Source organism: Patella vulgata, chromosome 7 (genome assembly GCF_932274485.2).
Source record: "Patella vulgata chromosome 7, xgPatVulg1.2, whole genome shotgun sequence".
Taxonomy (NCBI): Eukaryota; Metazoa; Mollusca; class Gastropoda; family Patellidae; genus Patella; species Patella vulgata.
Window position 1 is genome coordinate 46,458,678 of NC_065885.2, and position 25,697 is coordinate 46,484,374.

The window sequence follows — 25,697 nt, forward strand, 5'->3', positions numbered from 1 at the left end:
TTCCGTAATGTGACCTTGACCCACGACTTTTTCTGAGGGGCGTCGTCTCTGCTTTCACCTCCAACATAAACCTTGATAATACAGCAAGAAATATGGCCATGGCGCAGATAAACGCAAAGGCCCCGATATATCGATGGGAAGTTTGGAGTCAAGGTCAAATTCCTGGGGTCACGGTTGGTTAGCGTTGATGACCGTATGTCACCACGACCTTTCATAATGACCATGCCCATTGTCTTCCTTTCGAACACAGGCCTTCTGTTTTTGACTGTTTTCTGACCAAGCAGTGTGTGACCGGACAAAGGTAAACGTCGATGGTCCAAGCCAAGATGATGGCCTTTTAAAATGGATACGGGGTGAAGGTCGTAAGTGAAGGTCAAATGGCCCAAAACTACCTTTGAAAAGTTTGAGTTCAGTTTTCTGTAACATGACCTTGGCCCACGACTTTGACCCAGTTATCTTTTCTGAAGGGCGTCGTCTCTGCTTTCACATGAACATTGACCTTGATAATACAGCAAGATATAGTGCCATGGCAAGGATAAACGCAAAATCCCCAAGATCGATGGGAGGTTTGAAGTCAAATTAGAGGTCACAGTTGGTTAGCGTTGTTTACTGGAGGTCACCCCGACCTTTCATATTGACCACGCCCATAGCTTCCCTGTCGAACACGGACCCTCTGCGTTTGACCGTTTTCTGACCAAGTAGTGCGTGACAGGTCCAAGGTAAATGTCGATGGTCCAAGCCAAGATGATGGTCTTTTGAAATGGTTACGGGGATGAAGGTCGTAACTCGAGGTCAAATGTCTCAAAACTGCCTTTGAAAAGTTTGAGTTCAATTCTCTGTAACATGACCTTGACCCACTACTTTGACCCTATCATCGTTTATCAAGGGCATATTCTCTGTTTTGACCCCGGACATTAACATCGAATATACAGCAAGAAATAGGGACGTAGCACATATAAGTGCAAAGGTCCCGATCTCGATGGGAAATTTGAAGTCAAGGTCACAGCGATATTCACACGTTAAGGCCAATCCAACTAGTTATCGCCAAATCTAGTCGTTTATAAAAAATGGTGGCTTGGCGCAAAAGTTAAAATATATGAAAATTATTATTATTACGAACTGCAGCGTTAGGCAGGAAGCGCAATGTGTCGGAATCTGTCTTAGTGTCTTGTTATTCGAGTCTAAATAGTCAACAAAGAAAATGGAGTCGAACGGATAAATTTGTATCTTGCTGAAGATAAAAGTCAGTAAAATACAATGTGAGTTCATGACTAGTTCCCCTGAACATCCCCTGCAAATTTCAAGTCTCTACGACCACGGGAACTGGTAGAAGTGCGAAAGTGCAATAGCGCCAATCAACTTTTGTTAAGCCATGATTGTTGGGTGGCCAAGTGGTTTAACATGTGGGCGTTAGATCATCGTGTCTGTCAGTGAGCCAAGTGGTGTGGTTTCTATTCCCCGCTTGTACGTGACAAGGAGTAGTGTTGCTTGTCCAACCTCGTGGGGTTTTCCCAATCCTCCTGTTTCCTCCTAAAGCTAAAGTCCCGTACCTGCATGCACGTTAGTGAAATAAAATATGACCCAGTTTGTGTCTTGTATGTTAAACCCCATTTCTCTCTATTTTAAGCCAATCAACACATATTTTATTTTCTCAGAATTCCACTTGATGAAAACTATGATTTTATTTCTGATATATATATATATATGTTACAGTCAATGTGTAAAATCAGTCAATCTGTAGATTGACTGGAATTTTTAGTCATTCTGTAGATTGACTGATTCACTCAGTCATTCTGTAGATTGACTAAAAAAATCAGTCAATGTACAGATTGACTGATTTTACACATTGACTGTAACATATATATATATATATATATATATATATATCAGAAATAAAATCATAGTTTGACTGTACAGATTGACTGGAAATTTAGGCGGATTTCTAGACAGATTGACTAAAATGAATTATTCTCACTAATGAGTCAAAAACATTAAAACAAAACAAACAGTTATGTAGATAGTTTTATTCACATATCAGGTATGATTTCAGTTACAGTTGTGAATGGGATGCTTGACATATCATGGAGGACTTCAGTTCTTGTTTGGACATGTGGTGCTGGAGTGACACCTGCTGTTGCATTTAACGCCTGACTTGAAACATTTACATCTGTTGGTCTGACATTGCTTGCCACTCGCTGCACAGTTGCATTTAGCATATCCCTGGCCACCGCATCGAGATTCACTCTGTACTGCCTGATGTAGACCAACTTCAACATCCCTGGACATGTCCTCAATGTTAAACAGCTTATTGGTGCACAGGTCGAACTGAGTTCTGCTATAGTGTCCCTTAAGAATCCCAGCCTTGACAGCAACACGATACAGGTCATTCTCGTTCCTGTCTACAATGACACCCATTATGTTGCGAGGGTCACCCTTACCACGATCAACTAATGGAATAGGGATGGTCACATTGTCACCCGGATTACCAGCGACATGCTCTAATCGACTACGTTTGACCATGCGTTCAGCTTGTGAAAGCTGACCATCCACTGCTCTTTTCCTCTGGACCTCGATGTTCTGTTGATTCACTCTTGGCTCTGAATCTTCAGGGTCTGCTGTATCAGGTTGCATGGTACCAGTAGCTTCACTCACATCTTGATGTTCTACATGGCTAGTAGCTTCTCTCTCTGATGATGGGCCTGAGTATGCTGCAAGAAGGTCTTCTTCAGAGACCATTCTTTCAAGTATTTCTGTTGGAAGGGTGTTCGAGCGCAATCCAACTTTGGCTTCACTTCCAAACAGAGATTTGTATGGTGATTGCTTTATTCCAGAGTGGTAGCTGCTGTTCTTTTGGAATTGCACAAAGCGAAGTCCCATAGGCCAGTCTGTTGAGTCGTTGTCCCCTAGCCATGCAGTGAGCATGTCCTTCACGTCACAGTTCAAACGTTCTACTGAACCTTGACTCTGGGGATGTCTTGGCTTACCATGCACCATGAGAAGATCAGGCCATAGAAGTTTCAGCTCTGTGATAACGGATGCCGTGAACTCAGATCCATTATCGCTTTGCAAAATCTGAGGTGCTCCGAGTAATAGGAAAATGTCCATCAACTAAAAGGCAACTTCTGCAGCACGTTTGGATGTTAATGGACGTAGTACACAGTATTTAGTGAGATGATCTTGGTAGACCATTATCCATTGGGATGAGCCACTTGCCATTGACTGCATGTCAATTAGGTCTACTTGGCCTCGTGATCCAAAGCCCTTTGATAGAATGGGCTTAACCACTACTCCTTTGGTTGTGATGCGTTTACGTTTCTTCTGGCATTCTACGCAAAGTGACTTGTACAATTCTACTGCATCGCGGGTCACATTGGCATATTTCTTCAAAAATTGCTTCATTTTATCTCGGCGACCATGACCAGTTGAAATATGACCTCTCTTAACAATGTCAAACATATCATCGATATGTGTAAAGTAAATGGGCTCATCATCATTGGTATTGCGTTTCCTGATTAACTTTTCCACGTCACCACACTGCAATATCTCATAGCGACCAAGGATGTAATACTGACGAGGTGTTTTACTTTTGGCAGAACCAGCTTCTTTCAGCTCTTCAAGTAGAGAGCAATACTCTGTTTTCGTCAACAATAAGGACTTGTCATGCTTGTCGGCTTCTCTCTTCATCAAAATTTCCTCTCTAAAGGAATCTTCCATTGACTTCTCCATTGCAAAAGTTGAAAGAGCAATGATACAGTCTGTTATTGTTCACTTTCTTTTATACATATATGAATTGTTACTTGAACTGGCTTCCTATCTGTTGTTAATTATGGGATTAAGGAGGACTCTAACTGTGGCTTCCAATTTGTTATTCAAACAATCAAATAATTAACCATACCTGATATCTTAAGAAATTAAGGATTAAGAAAGAGTTAAAACTTTGGCTTCCAATCTATTATCAAAACAGATCATATGATAATCTGATAGACTTTAAATAATCTGATAGCCTTATGTGATTCCATTAGTGAGAATAATTCATTTTAGTCAATCTGTCTAGAAATCCGCTTAAATTTACAATCAATCTGTACATTGACTGATTTTTTTAGTCAATCTACAGAATGACTGAGTGAATCAGTCAATCTACAGAATGACTAAAAATTCCAGCCAATCTACAGATTGACTGATTTTACACATTGACTGTAACATATATATATATATATATATATATATATATATATATATATATATATATATACGGTTGTTAATGTATTTTGAACAGTGGATCTAAAAAAAACAGTACAACTGTGTCTGATGAACAGAAGGCCATATTTCAAAAATGCAGATAGACAACAATTAGCTGTTAGGATAACTTGGCTACTGGTGGCATATATATGTTTCTTTGCCTGGCAACATATATTTAAAACTACAATGCACAATAGTACATAAGCATATATTGCTTTTGTCAAATAACTGTGTCATTCATATGTCTAATTATGACCACAGCCCAAATTAAATTTTATTTTTTTGTCACAATAACTGATTTTGTTTTTCATTGAAGCAGATGGTACAGAAGCAGTGATACATGTTGCAAAGACTGGATTTTCTGAACATGAAGTAACAGTTATTGAGGGACAGGTCGAGTGATAATTTTTTAGTACAATACTTTATATCATAATAAAACTGGGGACATTTGTGGTCATAACCCAATATGTGACGAAAGTAACCTATTTGAAAAGGGTTATTTAATGCAGGAACAGGCTTTTGCAGATTTTAAATTTAAGATTTGCTCTTGTTCATGGGTGGATCTTCAAGTAGGTGTACAGGGCTCAAGCTGGACTAAAAATTTAGGGAGACTTGAAGTCCCCCTTTTTGAATATCAGGGGGACTTCTGAAAATTTAGGGGGACTTCTAGAAAATTGCCAACACGAGATATTGCATGCTCATAAATAAATAAACAAACATTTAATTATTACCATTTATTTTCAGTTTATTCTTTCATCTATTTTACAATATAAAAAATAACAATAACAATATAATATATGATGTGCTCTAGTCTTACTATTGTGAAAATAATTTTCAATTCTTTTCAGACTTCCAAATTCTTTTCAGACTTCCAAATCTTTAAAGCCGCTTTAAAATCAAATTCAGACATTTCTGGCCCATCTTCATAAATCCGCATTAAATCAATTAAACTTTTATTATTGATGGACGTTCTGAAGTTGGACTTGATTCTGTTTTGGGTTGAAAATCCCCTTTCTACATGGGCTGGAGTTATGGGAAGGATAAGTGCACATTTTAATATTATAATTAAATTGGGCATACAGTCTCTGTAATTAGAATTCATTGTATTGACAATGTCTATAAATGAAGACGTTGCATAACTGCCTACAACTAATCTCTTGTACATTCTGTATTCTGCTTTACAGCCATCTTTTTCTTTATCAAAATTTAATGCATAATTATCAATTAATAGAGCAATTTCTGCTTCACCAAAGCTATTTAAATTATCCTTATTTTATTTGGTAATAAAACATTAATAGAATTTACTATGTCTGAATGCACAAATCTATCTTTGAGGTAATTTACTATTGCCTTTACATAATCATTTGAAATTTTATCTACACTATTTTTTTGATTGACATAATATCTTAATTCAACTTCATTACAGTCATCAATAATTTTATCCTTAACATGATTATCATCAAAACCTGAAAAACCTTCTACATTTTCATCAACCTTTTTCTTTATTTCAGAAATTAAACCTTCTGATACTAGTCTTTTGTAGATGCATTTCTCATCAGTATTTACAATAAAATCTGATAACTTACTCAAAAAAAAAACCCATCGCAGTCCAGCAAAGAGTCTGAGGTACACTTTACCATGGGGTCAATCTTTGCAAGGTTTACAGATGCAGCTTGAAATATTTTGGATAGCTTACTTATAAAGGGCAATATATCCATTAGCAAATGCGTTATGGCGATGAACCTGTACTGGTTCACTTCTTTATAAAGGCCTTGGGCAATGGGGTTTGATTCTGCCTCAATTGACAGAGCCATTACAAGAGCAGGATATGTTCTGTAAATAACAGTCACTGCCCTGTCTAAACTTAACCACCTAACAGAGTGCATTTCTGCTAATTTTATCTCAGGCAAATTTAAAACATTCTGTATATATCTAAGTCTGTTGGACCGTAATGCAGAATTACTGAAATAATAAAAAACACTATTCCAAGTTTTTGAATAAGCTTTAACTTGCTCCACAGAATTAGCAGCTTGTGATGCAGCTAAAGACAGCCTATGTGCAGAACAGTGCAGGCCAATCAAAGCAGGAGAATGCTCTCCGAGCTTTACTATCACACCATTCTTTCTACCAGTCATCACACTGGCACCATCAGTTCCACCAACTGAATTCTTGATGTTAAGATTTTTTAGTTTCAGTTCCTCTAAAATAAAACTTTTCCAACAATGGTTTCTGCATTAGCTGAGGACCCAGTTATTTCCAAGTTGTTCAATAAATTAATTGACACTTTCTTATTATCCAAATACTGTATGTATATACTATAGTATATTAGCTCTGTCTGTACTTTCATCAAGTAACAGTGAGTAATACACAGAATCTGATACCTTAAGTAAGCATTCATTCAGCACAACTTGTGACAATGAAGCTTGAAACTCAGTAATGGCCTGATTACTGGTATATAAAGTGCTACTGCATGTTGTTGTTGTTGATGTTTAATCCTAAACATTTTGCCATTGATACAAATTTGTGAAAATCGTTCTTAGGATGTTCTATCTTCCCCAAAAAGTATGCCAGCTTGAGATATCCCAAAATATATTCTTCATCTCTATCCAATTTTGTTGCTATTAACTTTTGAAGTGGTTTCTGTTCTTTAAGTTGGCTTTTTGTCACAGAATTAAGGTGTTTTTGTGCTGAAATAACAAAATTATCAATTATAGTAAAAACTGAAATTAATTCTTTATGTAAACGAAAATGTAAAAAAGAAAAAAAAAGTGTGGTCTGATTAAAAATGGAGTTACCTCTCTTTAAAATATATAGGTTATTCAGCCAATCAACTGATCTGTTTAAACATCAATGTATTATTGACCAATGAGATCGTACATTTCATTTCATATAGTTAGAGATCACTATATTTAGGTCATAAAAAAATAGGTCAAGAAAGTTATGATAATACAAAAATATAAAAAATTAAACTACACTTACAAACTTTGTGACGAGTATGATTGGTTGTTTTAGCAGGACGATCATGGCTTACGGCATAATTAGAATCAACTTTAGCTGCTCTACATATCTTATAATGCCATTTTCCGTTTTCGTCGACCACATACCAATCAAAAGAATCCTGGGTAAATGCCTTGCCGTACTTTCGTTTGGCAGGAGTAATGTCGGTCAAATCATTGCGATCCTTTCATTTAGTACTCGGTTTAGGAGAATTTTGACTTAGCCAGTTTGTAGCAGACATGATTTAGATATCAAAATGATTTAATAACGGTTCCATCAAATATCACATTTTATATACCACCGCAGTCAGATTTTTACTCAATTTCATTATTTATAATTTTTATACGACACAATGAATATAGAACTAAGAAATATCTAGAGATATAAACGTCAGAGCCACTCGTTTCATTATTCTTTTATATGCTAGCATTTAAAATGACAATAGCCGCCACAGATATGCCATATTTTTTGGAGTAAAACAGGATTTTCATTTAACATTGAGATAATGTCAGCATTATATGTTTTAATATTGAGAGACCTTTTGTTACTAAAAACAGATTATTTTTGAAACAAAGGTTTCAATTGGCCGGATACACGCTGACTCTATATTGTGATAAAAATAGACAATACGCTTGGATGGTCACGTTAATCATTTCATACATGATAATTCATACAAACATTTATATAAATGCAAAGAAGGGAATAATTTATTATTAAAATCATAAAACTTCCGCAACTATTAGTATTGTATTACGTCACATTTGGTATGACGCTAGCAACTCAAGCCGGCCGAAGGCTTGTTGAGATTACAATTCACATACCGGTAACTTTAAAAACTCTCAAGTTGCCACCAAGACATGATACAGCGACACAAGGTGATCGAGAAGTCGCGTGGTCAAGCTCCAAGGCGTTCCGAGCGCAAGTTTTTGCTTGAATTCGCCCCCTCGCTTGAGCCCTGGGTGTATTTGTTTTGGTGTGGTAGTAGCTAGAATTTTTAGTGGTATGTAGAATTTTTACTTATTGTACAAGAGGTATTTATTAGGGTTTCACCAATGGTGTTGTTTGAAATTTGTGGACATTTTACCAAAAATAAAGGGGCACAACTCTTATTGTTATTTAAGCAGAAGAATTTATACCACAATTAAAAATCACATGTGACAAAATATTCAAATCCCCTACGTAATAAAAATTGATATTTAATTCCCGTACGGTATTCAATTCATACCACAATTAAAAATCACATGTCAACAAAATATTCAAATCCCCTACGTAATAAAAATAGGTGAACCTCGCTATTTTTCATATTTAATTCCCGTACAGCATTCAAATTTATGTCAGTAACATTCCTACAAAATTAAGCATTTTCGTAATACATTGAATGAAAGCTTACCGATCCTGCTTCAGCATTAAATTCACAACCGTAATATTCCTTCAAAATTTCATGTGGATGTATATTGTCGTCGCCCCTGTCTGTCCGGACGTCCCTCTGTCTGTCCGTCTACAATTTGTTTGTGGACACTCTACAGGTCACAATTCTTATCCGATTTTGACGAAACTTGAAATATAGGTTTATCTCCAAAAGATCTCGGCTGCTTTCGATATTGGCATGTATCGGATCGAAACTTCATGGATTATGGCCCCTGTGTGTACGAAAAATCACGTTTTTAGCTTGTGGACCCTATAGAGGTCACAATTTTTATCCGATTTTGTTGAAACTTGAAATGTAAGTTGATAACCCAAAGATCTCGGTTCCATCTGATATTCGCGCATATCGGACCGTGACTTCCTGAATTATGGCCCCTGATTGTACGAAAAATTGCGTTTTTAGCTTGTGGACACTATTAAGGTCATAATTTTTACGCATATCGGACCGTAATTTCCTGAATTATGGCCCCTGATTGTATGAAAAATCGCGTTTTTAGCTTGTATACCCTATAGAGGTCATAATTTTTATCCGATTTAAAAAATCGTATTAATATATCACCGTTACACCCTAAGGACGGCTGTGTTTGAATTTCGTGAAAATCGGCCCAAAACTGACAGACAAAATGGCGGCCCTTCGTTCTCAAATAGCGTAAAAATATAGTATATCAAGGTTGTGGACCCTATAGAGGTCACAATTTTAATCCTATTTTGATGAAACTTGAAATGAAAGTTTATAACCCAAAGATCTTGGTTCCTGTCGATATTCGCGCATATCAGACTGTAACTTCCTGAATTATGGCCCCTGATTGTACGAAAAATCACTATTTTTTTTTTAGCTTGTTCTCTATCCATCTCTTGAAAAAATTGGGCGTATCCTGCCTGGCAGCTGCTGGTTTCTTTATAAAATGTCAACAAAATATTCAAATCCGTGCGTAATAAGAATAGGAACACCTCACTATTTTTCATTTTTAATTCCCGTATGGTTATGGTATCCAGATGTATGTCAGTAATATTCCTACAAAATAATGTGTTTTCCTAATACGATAGAATGAAAGTATTTTAAAATTACATTGATAGTTAAATCACTCGTGCAAAGGCATAGCTAACTTCAGCGTATGGCGTACATGACTCATAGCACATAGCTTCATAGTAAGCACTACATCATATGTTAAGCAATTTTTGTACAGCAATCGAGATCACAGGAAAGTGTCACTGTGGATGAGAATTTCTATATGGAGTCTTAAAAGACGTAAAAGATATTGCAGACAAAATGACTGTCCATTGATTTTGGGTGTTATATACCGGTGATGAGATTTTGCCTGTATATTCCGGACATGTCCGGCGCTATTTTCCGAACGTCCAAAATTGTCCGACCAGAAATATGCCCAATCGGACATCAAGATATGGTGAATAATATTCAAAATTCCAAAATTAATATAGTGTACTGAGTGTATAACTACCACTCAACCCAATTATCGTTAATAATAGGTTGGATTGATTAGGTAATTAAGTGATCAACGTATTTATATCGTGTTATACCGTCTATAACTGCTTAATCCACCATGATTGACTGACTTAATCTTTTATCGGACAATGCATCAATCTAATCTTCAACAGAAGTCATTGCTTCCCCTTTGTCGGACTATTCATCAATCCAATAAGAATGATTATAATTTTAATCTACGTTTTTACCTCGTGGTTTCTACATCGACTTGTCTGAAATTTTAATCACAGCATGTACCAACCGACAGCATGTATAAGCTAGTCTTAGATATCACATATCGTAAGAGTATATAACACCCCAAATCAATGAACAGTCATTTTGTCTGCGATATTTTTTACATCTTTTAAGATTCCTTAAAGAAATTCTCATCAACAGTGACACTTTTCCAAGATCCAGATCGCCGAACGAAAATCGCTTACAAGGTAGTGCTTACGTTGAAGCTATGTGCTATGAGTCACGTACGCCATACGCTGAAGGAAGCTATGCCTTTTTACAAGTACGGATCGGCAAGATTTATTCTATGGTATTATGAAAACACGTAATTTTATAGGAATATTACTGGCATAAATTTGAATACCATACGGGAACTAAAAAATGAAAAATAGCGAGGTGTTACTATTTTTATTACGCGCAGATTTGAATATTTTGTTGACATTTGATAAAGAAGAAAACAATTCTGCATTCATTTGCTGCCGTATATACGAAGACACTTAATTTTGCAGGAATATTAGAATATTAGGCCTACTATTGTGAATTTGATTCTGAAGCAGGATCGGCAAGCTTTCATTCAATGTATTACGTAAATGAGTTATTTTGTAGGATTGTTACTGACATATATTTGAAAACCGTATGGGAATTAAATATGAAAAATAGCGAGGTTCACCTATTTTTATTACTGTACGTACAGGATTTGAATAATTTGTTGACACATGATTTTTAATTGTGGTGTGAATCCGTTTGCTTCAATATCGATAAGAGTTATGCCGCTTTATTTTCGGTAAAATGTCTGAGAAGAAAATTTTTGAAATCCCATCTCATCTATGACTAGTTTATAGATGCTGTCGGCTCACATCAATGCGATTAAAATGTCCGCCAATGGAGAAACCACAAGGTAAACATTTGGATTAAAATTATAATCACTCTTATTGGATTGATGAATAGTCCGACAAAGGGGAAGCAATGACTTCTGTTTAAGATTAGATTGATGAATTGTCCGACAAAGGATTAAGTCAGTCAATCATGGCAGATTAAGTAGTTAATCAAGGTAAGTGTGTAGATGGTAGAACACGATAAATACGTTGATCACTTAATTACCTAATCAATCCAGCCAATTATCAATGATAATCGGTTTGTGTGGTAGTTATACACCCAGTACACTATATTAATTTTGGAATTTTGAATATTATTCGCCATGTCTTGATGTCTGACTGGGCATATTCCCGGTCGGACATTTTTAGGCCTTTGGAAAATAGCGTCAGAATAGTGTCCTATTAATGCTTTCGGTACCTGTCTTTATAACTGAAAAGTGAAGAAGTTATTGCTAAAGGAGCTAAACCTCAATATTTTCCATAATATTTGAAATTAAAAACACAAATTAGAATTCAATATTGGTCCATTTCAATCAATATTGATGTTGCTATCCTGCCATGAAAATATAGATAATATCAATATTTAAGACACAATGAACATTAAATATAAGGATAATGTGGAAGTGATTAGTAATGGCTGATTCACAAACGATATAATAATAAAAATGTGTAGAATGGACTTAGCGGGCGTAATTGAATATTGTTCAATTTGGACTGTTCACATGTTTCACTGTACACAATTGATTAAAAATTCCAATACTTTTTTTAAAAATTGAATATAAATCACTTTATATACATTCATTATAATATGTGCATAAATGACTGAATATTGAACATTCCATGACCTTTCGTACCACAGATATGCCCCTTTTCCAAAAACCTTGTCAACACAACAGAGGCTACTGTTTTTAACAAAAAAATTTTCCTATGTGCTGGAAAGCATTTAGATCATGAGAGGATGAATCCTAGCCATTCTCAGCGTTTCGGAACTTTTTGTTCCTAAGTTCCAAATTTTAACAGACCTTTCGTACCACAGATATGCCCCTTTTCCAAAAACCTTGTCAACACAACAGAGGCTACTGTTTTTAACAAAAAAATTTTCCTATGTGCTGGAAAGCATTTAGATCATGAGAGGATGAGTCCTAGCCATTCTCAGCGTTTCGGAACTTTTTGTTCCTAAGTTCCAAATTTTAACAGATTTATTTTCAAATTTGGTTTGAAGCATTTGAGTCATGAAAGGACAAACCCTATTGATATTCAGTGCTGTGTAAGCATCTGTTCAAGAGTTACCTGCTCTTTCTAGGTCTCAGAACATGACCTACCTTGTATGTTTTTAAGGCACATGACTTATCAATTGTGGTGAACAGCCAATTTTTCCTTTCGGATAATATGCTCTCATGTTTTTCTCAAGACAAAGCTGCTGTCTGTCCGTCCGATCCGTCTGTCCACAATTGTTTGTGAACAGTCTACAGGTCACAATTTTTATCCGATTTCATTGAAACTTGAAATGTATGCTTATAACCAAAAGATCTCGGTTCCTTTCGATATTCGCGCATATCGGAACATAACTTCCTGAATTATGGCCCCTGATTGTACGAAAAATCACGTTTTTAGCTTGTGGACTCAATAGAGGTCATAATTTTTATCCGATTTAAAAAAACGTATTATTATATCACTGTTACACCCTAAGGACGACTGAGTTCGAATTTTGTGAAAATCGGCCCAAAATTGACAGACAAAATGGCCGCCCTTCATTCTCAAATAGCGTAAAAATATGGTATATCAAGGTTGTGGACCCTATAGAGGTCACAATTTTTATCCAATTTTGTTGAAACTTGAAATGTAAGTTTATAACCCCAAGATCTCGGTTCCTTTCGATATTCGCGTATATTGGACCATAACTTCCTGAATTATGGCCCCTGATTGTACGAAAAATCGCGTTTTTAGCTTGTGGGCCCTATAGAGGTCATAATTTTTATCCGATTTAAAAAATTTGTATTATTATATCACCGTTACACCCTAAGGATGGTTGAGTTTGAATTTCGTGAAAATCGGCCCAAAACTGACAGACATAATCGCCGCCCTTCGTTCTCAGATAGCGTAAAAATATGGTATATCAAGGTTTGTGGACCCTATAGAGGTCACAATTTTTATCCAATTTTGTTGAAACTTGAAATACATATTTATAACCCAAAGATCTTGGTTCCTTTCGATATTCACGCATATCGGACCGTAATTTCCTGAATTATGGCCCCTGATTGTATGAAAAATCGCGTTTTTAGCTTGTATACCCTATAGAGGTCATAATTTTTATCCGATTTAAAAAATCGTATTATTATATCACCGTTACACCTGAAGGACGGCTGAGTTCAAATTCTTGTGAAAATCGGCCCAAAACTGACAGACAAAATGGCTGCCCTTCGTTCTCAAATGGCGTAAAAATATGGTATATCAAGGTTGTGGACCTTATAGAGGTCATAATTTTAATACGATTTTGTTGAAACTTGAAATGTAAGTTTATAACCCAAAGATCTTGGTTCCTTTCGATATTCGCGCATATCGGACCGTAACTTCTTGAATTATGGCCCCTGATTGTACGAAAAATTGCGTTTTCAGCTTGTGGACCCTATATAGGTCATAATTTTTATCCGATTTAAAAAAACGTATTATTATATCACCGTTACACCCTAAGAACAGCTGAGTTCGAATTTCATGAAAATCGACACAAAACTGACAGACAAAATGGCCCCCCTTCTTCTCAAATAGCGTAAAAATATGGTATATCATGGTTGTGGACCCTATAGAGGTCACAATTTTTATCCGATTTTGTTGAAACTTGAAATGTAAGTTTATAACCCAAAGATCTCGGTTCCTCCCAATATTCGCGCATATCTGGAATGAAACTTCCTGAATTATGACCCCTGATTGTACGAAAAATCATGTTTTTAGCTTGTGGACCCTATAGAGGTCATAATTTTTATCCGATTTAAAAAAACGTATTATTATATCACCGTTACACCCTAAGGACGACTGAGTTTGAATTTCATGAAAATCGGCTCAAAACTGACAGACAAAATGGCCGCCCTTCGTTCTCAAATAGCGTAAAAATATGGTTTATCAAGGTTGTGGACCCTATAGACGTCATAATTTTTATCCGATTTTGTTGAAACTTGAAATGTTAGTTTATAACCCAAAGATCTCGGTTCCTTTCGATATTCGCACATATCAGACCATAACTTCCTGAATTATGGCCCCTGATTGTACGAAAAATCTCGTTTTTAGCTTGTTCTCTATCCATCTCTCGAAATTGTGGGCGTATCCTGCCTGGCAGCCGCTGGTTCTTTTTAGTTCTAAATAGTGTGCCCCACTATAAATATATCGATAATTATGCTGTGATATATATATATATATAAAAGAAGCTTTATCTCTGTTGCCCCCATTTGTAATCACTAAATAAATGGTCATGTTGCATTTAATAAGCTATAACCATTTAAAATGCATGAAAAATAGATTGCAATAGTAAACAATTACAGAACACCACATGCAGGCATTTTCAAGTGCAAAATTTTATAAAGCTGTTGATAACGATCGTTCACAACGCATAGACCGCCATACCCGATTACGATATCTGACATAGATTGGATGGTAAAATTAGATTAGAATAAACACCATGCTCAACTGGAATTAAACGTTTGATGTACGACGAGCCAAACACTGCAATTTTTATCGGCACATTCGGAAATGTTGAATGACCTAAATTCACAAAAGAGATCGGTGTACACGTAGCTATCGCAGAACACATGGTTATCGAATGGAAGTTGGCATTTTTCAACGAGAAAAATTCATGGAAAAACACGAAATTACGATAATAAAAACAAGCATATGCAGAACAATACAAACAACCTTTAAAAACAAATGTTACCTCTGCAGGAATTACAAATTGACACAAAAACAATGCCGATTTTAAACATTTGCTAAGCTTCTGAATGGATAAAAGTGGACAAATTTAATTAAGTCAATAATATTTGGGGGGTTGGATGGCCGAATGGTTAGCATGTGCGCGCTGTATCATAAAGCCTGTCATTGAGTCAACTGACATGGTTTTGAATCCCCGGTTGTACAGGACAAGGAGTAGGGTGGCCTGTCCAACCTTGTGGGTTTTCTCCGGGTCCTCCGGTTTCCTCCCTCTGCGAAAGACTCCTACGCACAAGCGAATTATTGAAATAAAATTAAACCATATGTTAGTCCCGAAATGACCTAGTTTGTGTGGAGTGGACGTTAAAACCCATTTCTCTCTCTCTCCATAATATGTATTTTTATTCGTAGTTGTCCCCCGCCTTTCGAAGAAAGCAGGGTGCTATTAAAATGGGTTCGTCTGTCAGTCGTCCGTCAATCTGTCTATCCGTCACACTTTTTGGGACACAATAACTCTCTTTCTAATTGAGCTAGAATGTTCAAACCTGGTGTAGGTGTTTATTAGGTCAATACCTTGATGGAGTTCGAAGATGAACATTTTCTGCTTAGGGTAAGCAGGGACAAGCAATTTGATTGGTTGATGCTTTGGGACACAATAACTCTCCTTCTAATTGAGGTATAATGTTCAAACTTGATTCTATATGATAGAGAGTGATGAAACTCGGTGTATAGTTTGATTGCTCAATACTTTTGAAATAAATGTGCGATTAATTAATGTGTCATCTATTTATTTTTGGATTTCGGTGGGGGACATCAGCCTCACTATTGGCTTGTTGTAAAAGCAAAGGAATACAACTAATATTCTTTATAGGTAGTTGATTTTATATGGGAAGAAACCACTTCAAATATGAGTCTGGTACAAGTTGTTCATGATGGTGAGAAATTACGTCCTGTTATTGGTGGATATCAGGTTAATCCGGATGAATGTGGTGGGTTATATCATCAACAGTTTAATATAGAAGGAGAATATAAATTTGCGCTGTAAGTTTAAAGTTGAGGAAAAAAAAATGCTTAATAATATTTTTTTATGGTAGAGAATTGAAGTATCATTATTATACAAATACTCATGGCTGTCCTTCTCTGTTACAAATTTCAGGAGAACATAAAAAAAAATCCTTCTAATCCTTCTAATTTTGAAATAATCCTTCATATTTTGAAAAATTCCTAATTTTGAAAGGGGGGTTGGATGGCCGAATGGTTAGCATGTACGTGCTGTATCATTAGACCTGTCATTGAGTCAACTGGCGTGGTTTCGCATCCCCGGTTGTACGTGACAAGGAGTAGGGTCGCCTGTCCAGCCTCGTGGGTTTTCTCTGGTTTCCTTCCAGCGAATTAATGAAATAAAATTAAACCATATGTTAGTCCCAATATGACCTAGTTTGTGTTGAGTGGACGTTAAACCCCATTTCTCTCTCTCTCTCTTTCTCTAATTTTGAAAAATTCTTAAATTCATATTATGAAAAATCTCGTCTCTTCTATAAGTTTAATGTTAACATGAGTGTTTTTCTGTACCACTGTTATTGGTGTTTCTCTATGCTTCATATGAATAAGCAATCAAAAATTAAAAACACCAAGCACACTGAAGGGATGTACATATTTCAGGCATAGGTTTTTTGCTGGAGTAAAATTTAATTTTAAGGTGCACTGTAAGAAAAACTCCTAAAATTTGTAACCCAGGGGTGCAAGAGTTATGACTCTGAAATCAAGTGACCAAACAAAATTTTCTGGTTACTATATGCACTTTACAGCAATTTCACACCAATCTGATTAAAATTAAATCAGCCATCTTCACTCAAAGTCGCAAATATAGACTTCCCGTTTATTCCTTAATAACTTATATAAAGCCGGCGTATGTCCTTAATTAAATCAAACAACTGACTTCGGAATAATTTGTTTTGTAATTTATTTTACTTTAATATTCAATTTAGAATTTGTTTTATAATACCATAACAAAGACAGTCGCTGTAGCCATATTCCCTGCATCCCTTTGATCAGAACAACAGTCAACATGTACAATAATTGGCTTTCTTGAAAACAACAAGATGGGTGTAATATTGTTATCGACGGCGCTTTGAACATCTATGACGTCAATAGAAATAATTAATTGCCGGCTTTTACCAAACGAAATATAGTTTCAAGCATTGGTCATTTCGTGGTGGTAATTCTGGATGTGATCGACAACACTGTTTCATTCCAAAGCAACTGTGTCGAATCGTCTTTGTCTCTGGCTGCAGCATACCAATATAGATGGTCGTTTTACTTCGAATCCAGAAATGGGTGCTGTCAGTGTTTTTCTTTTTCAAGTGCTATCAATTTTGTTTTCAAACCTGGAAGAAACAGTAATTATTATAATGTTATAATTAACATTTATTTGAGAAAGTACTTTGTTCCAACGACCTTTCAAGTAGTCTAACATTATAGTGTACTTTGAAATGTCAATGGTATGTTTTATGATGATCCAAACTCTATCAAGTTACAATTAAAACAAATTTATCTTAGTTTCGGGCCAGACATCAAAGAAGTGCTTTGTATCCACCATGTTTTCGTGGATCCATTTGAGTAGCCAACTGTATATCATATTCCTGGAGTCATTGTACATTGTGAAAGAGACCGTCTTCTCCATGTGGATGCTGGAGTTGACTTCATTACTCTAAAATAAACCGTCAAAAATAAAATAGGTAAAAATATCTGACTACGTTAGAATTGACAATACAACTAAATTTGGGTTAATTAATTTTGTTGGTAACCAACTAAATTGAATAACAGATTGTTTGAGAAGAGGCATCTGACTATATTTTTGTGTTAATATGGCACACCGAACGAAGTTAGGGAAAATGAAATGGACTCTGTCCGTCCGTCTGTCCTGATTTCATTTCCAGAGCATATCTCATAACCGTTCAAGATATATTGTTGAAACTTTGTTCACACATTAAACTATTACAATAGTTGTGCCTTTTGCTATTTAGGAATTTCTAGGATTTATATTTTTTGTGTCCATGGAAACAAATTTGACTTAGTTTTTGGTGTTCAATTTTGTTTCTGGAGCATGTCTCACAAACCGTTCAAGATATCTTTTTGAAACTTTGTACACACATCAACCTATTACAGTAGTTGTGCCTTTTGTTAATTAGAAAGTTCTAGGATTTATATTTTTTATGTTTCCATGGAAACAAATTTGACTTAGTCTTCGGTGTGCAATTTTGTTTCCGTAGTATCTTTCATAAGCTGCTCAAGATATCTTCCATGAAACTTTGTAAAAACATCAACCTATAGTTGTGTCTTGTGCTTATTTGGAATATCTCAGATTTGATAATTTTTGTGTTTCCATGGAAACAAATTTGACTTTGTTTTTGGTGTGCAATTTTGTTTCCATAGCATATCTCATAAACCGTTCATGATATCTTCATCAAACTTTGTATAAACATCAACCTATAGTTGTGCCTTTTTATACGTCCAATTTTCATCCTGACGTATATTGCCGTCGCCCCTGTCCGTCTGTCCACAATTGTTTATGGACACTCTACAGGTCACAATTCTTATCCTATTTTGATGAAACTTAAAATATAGGTTTATCTCCAAAAGATCTCGGTTCGATATTGGCGTGTATCGGGTCGGAACTTCATGGATTATGGCCCGTGATTGTACGAAAAATCACGTTTTTAGCTTGTGGACACTCTGGAGGTCACAATTTTCATCAGATTTTGGTATCCTTTTGATATTCGCGCATATCGGATCGTAACTTCCTGAGGTATGGCCCTTGATGGTATGAAAAATCACGTTTTAAGCTTGTTATCCCTCTAGAGCTAACAATTTTTATCCGATTAAAAAAAAAAAACGTTTGAAATGACACCGTTAAACTGTAGTGATGGCTAAGTTTGAATTTCGTGAAAATCGGACCAAAACTGCCTTAATGGCCACGATTTGTTTGCAAATAGTGTAAATATATGCTATATCAAGGTTGTGGACCCTCTAGAGGCCACAATTTTGATCCAATTTTGATGAAACTTGAAATACATATTTATAACCCTGTTATGTATTGATTGCAGATCATTACCGTACCTTTAAGATTAAGGTAAGGCAAGTTGTAGTCGGGACTGAGGTAACTTTAGCCCGGCAGTTCGATTTATTCAATCCTAGAATAAAGACATGTTTTGAAACCACCTTGGTGTTATATATATTAACCCCCACTCCAATATACAATAATTGGCGACGAGGATCAAAGATGGCAACTTTTGGTAAAATAGAACAGTTTAGTGGTAATAAAGATGAATGGGACCAATATATAGAACGTCTTGAACAGTATTTGGTGGCAAATAATCTTGATGAAATTGAACTGAATAGGGATGAAACGAACGCAACCGCAGTCAACGCACGTGCACAGAAAAGGCGTGCTATCCTGTTAAGTGTTATTGGGCCATCTACTTACTCAGTTCTTCGTAACCAAATATCACCAAATAAACCGGCAAGTAAGACATTTGATGAAATAATTGATATATTAAAAAGTTATTTTTCTCCGACTCCCTCTGAGACTGTGCAACGTTTTAAATTCCATACGTACCACAGACGACAGGGAGAATCAATAGCCGACTACGTTTCAGAATTACGTCGACTTGCTGAAAATTGTAACTTTGGTAACAATCTGAACAATATGCTTAGAGACAGACTTGTATGTGGAGTGGCGGATGAACGGATACAAAGGAGGCTTTTGTTAGAAACGGAGCTAACTTTTGAAATTGCATACACCATTGCCTTAGCCCAAGAATATGCTACACGCGATGCTAGTGTTTTACAAGGTACAAGTTCCTCAAATGACGCAGTATCATCTGTACATAGGATTGGTGGACAAAAATCGTTCTCTAAAGACAAAAGAGCACACAATCAAGACAGCAGTAATATAAGTGTACGTCGTAAACCCTGTTTTCGTTGTGGTGGAAGTAATCATACGTCTGACAAATGCCATTTTAAAGAGGCTGAGTGTAATTTCTGTCATAAGATAGGACATATTGCGAAGGTTTGCTTGTCCAGACGTATCAGACAGTCGCGTAAATCTGGAAAACATCCAAATTTTAAAGCGAATGCGATCAGTGCAGACTCTGACACCGATGTGTTATTTACTTTAAATTCTCTAACTGGTAGTGCCCCTTTAAACGTTAAGGTTTTTATTGACGGTAAACCCGTTAAATTTCAGTTAGATACCGGTGCAGGTGTAACGGTTATGAACAAACATGATTATGAAGAACTATATGGAAATTCCCGATTGTCTCGGTCGTACATTAAACTTAGTTCGTATACCGGAAATAAAATAAACGTTCTCGGTGAGAAAATAGTAAATGCTGAAACTAATGGACAGAAAACTCTTCTACCACTGATTGTAGTTGACGGAAATGGCCCACCTTTGTTAGGCAGATCGTGGTTACAAGAGCTTAAACTAAACTGGGATGAAATCATGACACTGTCAACAATTCAGTCTTCTGCTAGTTTAACAAGTTTATTGGATGAATTTGATGAGTTATTTTCGGACAAAGTAGGACTTTTGAATGATTATAAAATTCATTTAGACATTGTAGACAATGCTACTCCAGTATTTTGTAAAGCTAGATCTGTACCATTTGCTATGAAAAAGAAAATAGAAGAGGAGCTAAAGCGGCTTGAAAGTGATGGTTTAATTCAGAAAGTGACATATTCGGACTGGGCAGCACCAGTGGTTCCAGTGATCAAACCAAATGGCAGCTTGCGACTGTGTGGTGACTATAAACTTACAATAAATAAAGTGGCTAAGCTTGATCGCTACCCCCTCCCTTTAATAAACGATATTTTTTCTAATTTGGCTGGTGGAAAATATTTCACAAAGTTGGATTTGTCACAGGCATATCACCAAATAGCTTTGGATGACGTATCGAGGGGATTAACAACAATAAATACCCACTGTGGTCTTTATGAGTACTTACGCTTACCTTTTGGTGTTAGCTCTGCTGTGAGTTTGTTTCAGAGAGCTATTGAAACTGTTTTAAAGGGATTAGTTGGACAGAGTGCTTATCTTGATGATATTATAGTAACCGGTTGTAATGAAGAGGAACATTTAGAAAATCTCCGTGCTGTTTTATCGCGTTTAAAATCGTGTGGTTTGAAACTTAGAAAAGAAAAATGTAAGTTTTTGTTGACTGAAGTTGAATATTTAGGATTTAAAGTGACGGCTGATGGTATTCATCCTACTGAATCCAAAGTGAAAGCTATTAAAGAAGCAAAGGCACCTTCTAACGTATCACAGTTGCGATCATTCGTTGGTATGGTGAACTATTATTCACGGTTTCAACCACACCTTTCACATCATATGGCTCCACTTTATGATCTATTAAAGGTTGATAAGAAATGGAGTTGGAATAATAAACATGAACTCATTTTTCAGAAAATAAAATCTATGATGTCTGATGAAATAGTTCTTGCACATTATAATCCTGATGCTGAGTTAGTACTCTCCTGTGATGCCTCGCCGTTTGGAATTGGTACTGTTCTACAGCCACGAGAGGAAGATGGTAAACTGAAACCCATATCGTTCGCGTCACGAAGTCTTTCCGCTGCAGAGAAGAACTACGCCCAGATTGAGAGGGAAGCCTTATCAATAGTATTTGGTGTACAAAAATTTAGGCAATACTTGCTTGGTAGAAAATTCACGTTACTTACTGACCACAAACCATTGGTTAAGTTATTCGGAGAAAATAACGGAATTCCTCAACTGGCCGCGGCCCGTATAAAACGTTGGGCTCTGATCTTATCGGCATACCGTTATGAAGTGAAATATGTTTCTTCAAAAGATAATCTGTGCGCGGATTACTTATCACGTACGCCGTTACAAGATGATAGAAGTAATTTTAACTGTCATAACGACGAAGTTTTGTTTGTTACAAACTCTGTGTTGAAAGAGGTTCCTTTAACTTCAAAAGTTATCGCCGCAGAAACCCGAAATGACACAACTCTATCAAAAGTTTTACAACTGTCCCGAGATGGTTGGCCTAATTATTGTAATGTTGATGAGCTAAAACCCTATTTTATCAGAAAGACCGAACTGTCGATCGAACAAGACTGTGTTTTATGGGGAAGTAGAGTTATAGTTCCTGTTAATTTACGACCGACTCTTTTGTTAGATTTGCATAGTGAACATTTGGGAACTGTCCGTATGAAAGCTGTTGCCAGACAGTATTTCTGGTGGCCGAAAATTAATGAGGAAATAGAAAAAATTACTAAACATTGTAAAATGTGCCAAGAAAACGCGCCTATGCCTGCATCCCCGGACGTCGCATCGTGGAATTGGCCCTCGAGCCCGTGGAAGAGATTACATCTAGATTTCGCCGGTCCATTTTTAGGTTACTATTTTTTGATTGTCGTTGATTCTTATTCGAAATGGTTAGAGGTCATTCAAATGAAATCTATCACCACGACATCAACTGTTAAAGAACTTAGGAAGCTATTTTCGACATTCGGTACTCCCGAACACATAGTAACAGATAATGGTACTCAATTTACTAGTAGTGAGTTCTTCGAGTTTCTATTCGCGAATGATATTAAACAACAACACCACATTCGGCGACTGGTGAAAGCCCGTGTTATTTGCTGATGCATCGACAACTTCGTACAAGGTTTTCAAGTCTTAGACCTTCTTTGAGTTTTAGAAAGGAGTGTGATGTATATGATCGTAATACGGTTTTCTCACCATTGTTTAAAGTTGGTGACCCTGTTTATGTATTAAATTTGAGATCTGGTCCGCGCTGGTTACCTGGTATCATTATTGATGTAAAGCAACGTTCGTACGATGTTCAAGTCTACCAGCAGGTTTGGAAAAGACACGAGGATCAACTTCGCAAACGTTCTCTTGAATTAAAGGATAAATCACCGGAATTATTAGATACAACACTTACGTCAAATACGTTGGGTCGTCAGTTTAATTCTAACCCGAACGGACTGTTAAGAGGCATACCAACTCGTCAAACTAATAAAACTAATATCAATACTGATATTAATAAACCAATCTTGTCTGAAGTTCAGAATCCTCCAGATCAACCAATCGTTACAGAACGTCGATATCCAGAACGTATAAGACGTGTTCCAGATCGTTATAAATAAACTTTTCTTAGTAATTAACGCTATTTTCAAACTTTCATAAAGAGAGATAATTGTTATGTATTGATTGCAGATCATTACCGTACCTTTAAGATTAAGGTAAGGCAAGTTGTAGTCGGGACTGAGGTAACTTTAGCCCGGCAGTTCGATTTATTCAATCCTAGAATAAAGACATGTTTTGAAACCACCTTGGTGTTATATATATTAACCCCCACTCCAATATACAATAAACCCCAAGATCTTTGTTTCTTTTGATATTCGTACATTTCGGGTCGTAACTTCCTGAATTATGGCCTGTGATTGTACGAAAAATCGCATTTTTAGCTTGTGGTCCCTCTAGACGTCACAATTTTTATCCGATTTAAGAAAGCGTTTGAATATATCATCATTACACGATAATGATGGTTGAGTTTGAATCTTGTGAAAAACAGACCAAAACTGTTGGACAAAATGGCAGCCCCTCGTACTCAATTAGCGTAATAATATGGTACATCAATGTTGTGGACCCTATAGAGGGCACAATTTTGATCTGATTTTATGAAACTTGAAATATACCTTTATAACCCAAAGATCTTGGTTCCTTTCATTATTCGCGCATATCGTATCGTAATTTCCTGAATTATGGCCCTTGATTGTGCATGGGTCATTTTGAATAATTTACCTTTTTGTCCATTTTAATTTTTGAATGATCACTAATATTTTGAATTTGTGTTCAATTTATTTTGGAATATTATGATTGTTGAGCAACTAATGTTTATTTTGTTTGTTCCTGTGTAGATCTGGTATTAGATGCACGCCAGTAACTGTAAATGTTAAACGTAAAATGGATCTAGAGGCAAGGGTAACAGACAATGGGTTTCAACCAAGTATTATTCATGTTGATCAAGGTCATGCTATAACTTGGTCATGGAAGAACTGTTCAGTGCCACACACTATGCAGGAAGTCACATTTTTAATGGATAGGGGTTGTTTTAAAAAACAGTCAACTAATCCAAGGTATACCTGTATTTAATATATTCTCTCTTTCTGTGGTAATTATTTTATCAATAATATTTTTACAACCTAGTCTGTCTGTCCATCCACAATGGACACGTTATAGTTACAGTCAACATCAGCGTTGCTGGACCTTTTCAACTAGACATAATTGTGAACCTTATCAAAATTTAAAGTCTCACATCATATATTCTCAGAGTTATTGCCCTTGTTTTCAAAACATTGTAATCTCTCTATGAAGCCAGAGTTTAGGTCATTTTTATACGCCCACATAGAAATGTGGACGTTTATTGCCGTCGCCCCCGTCCGTCGTCCACAATTTCTTGTAAACGCTCTAACGCCAACGCCAAAAGTTATCATCCAATTGTTTTAAAATTGATATATGTTGTTTACATTAGTGAGATGAAGAAGCCTATTTAATTTCAATAATTTCCGTTCATAACGTCTAGAGTTATGGCCCTTGTTTCACTTTGTTGAACCTTGTGAACGCTCTAATGCCAAAAGTTAACATCAAATCTTTGTGAAATTTATATGCAATATTTAAATTAGCGAAACGAAGAAGCCTATTGAATTTCAGCAATTTCCGTTTATTACTTCTAGAGTTATGGCCCTTGTTTCACTTTGTTTAACCTTGTGAACGCTCTAACCCCAGTATTATCATCCTATCTTTCTGAAACTTATATGCATTATTTAAATTAGTGAAACGAAGAAGCCTATTGAATTTCAATAATTTCCATTCATTACTTTTAGATTTATGGTCCTTGTTGCACTTTGTTTAACCTTGTGAACGGCTCTAACCCCAAAAATTATCATCCTATCTTTCTGAAATTTATATGCATTATTTAAATTAGTGAAATGAAGAAGCCTTTTGAATTTCAGCAATTTCTGTGTATTACGTCTAGAGTTATGGCCCTTGTTTCACTTTATTGAACCTTGCGAACGCTCTAACACCAAAAGTTATCATCCGATCTTTGTGAAATTTATATGCATTATTTAAATAAGTGAAACGAAGAAGCTTATTGAATTTCAGCAATTTCTGTTTATTACGTCTAGAGTTATGGCCCTTGTTTCACTTTATTGAACTTTGTGAATGCTCTAACATCAAAAGTTATCTGCCGATCTGTATGAAATTTACATGCATCATTTGAATTAGTAATGAGAAGAATCGTATAAAATTTCAGCAATTTCCGTTTATTACTTTTAGAGTTATTGCCCTTGTTTAACTTTGTTCAACCTTGTTAATGCTCGATTGATGAAAGTTATCATCTGATATGTATGAAATTTATATGCATCATTTAAATTTGTGAAATTTCAACAATTTCTGTAGCTTACTTCCAGAGTTGAGACCCTTGTTTCAATTT

General features: G+C 36.0%; 1 protein-coding gene across 1 annotated transcript in view; it reads left to right on the forward strand.

The window, feature by feature from the left end:
* The window catches only part of LOC126828357 (uncharacterized), a 209,077-nt gene that overhangs the window by 44,175 nt on the left and 139,205 nt on the right, over positions 1-25,697 (forward strand). Inside the window, exons 4-6 of the mRNA XM_056102298.1 lie at positions 4,556-4,632; positions 16,040-16,209; positions 24,121-24,339. Coding sequence (XP_055958273.1) covers positions 4,556-4,632; positions 16,040-16,209; positions 24,121-24,339 — 466 coding nt within the window. The remainder of the gene's footprint in view (positions 1-4,555; positions 4,633-16,039; positions 16,210-24,120; positions 24,340-25,697) is intronic.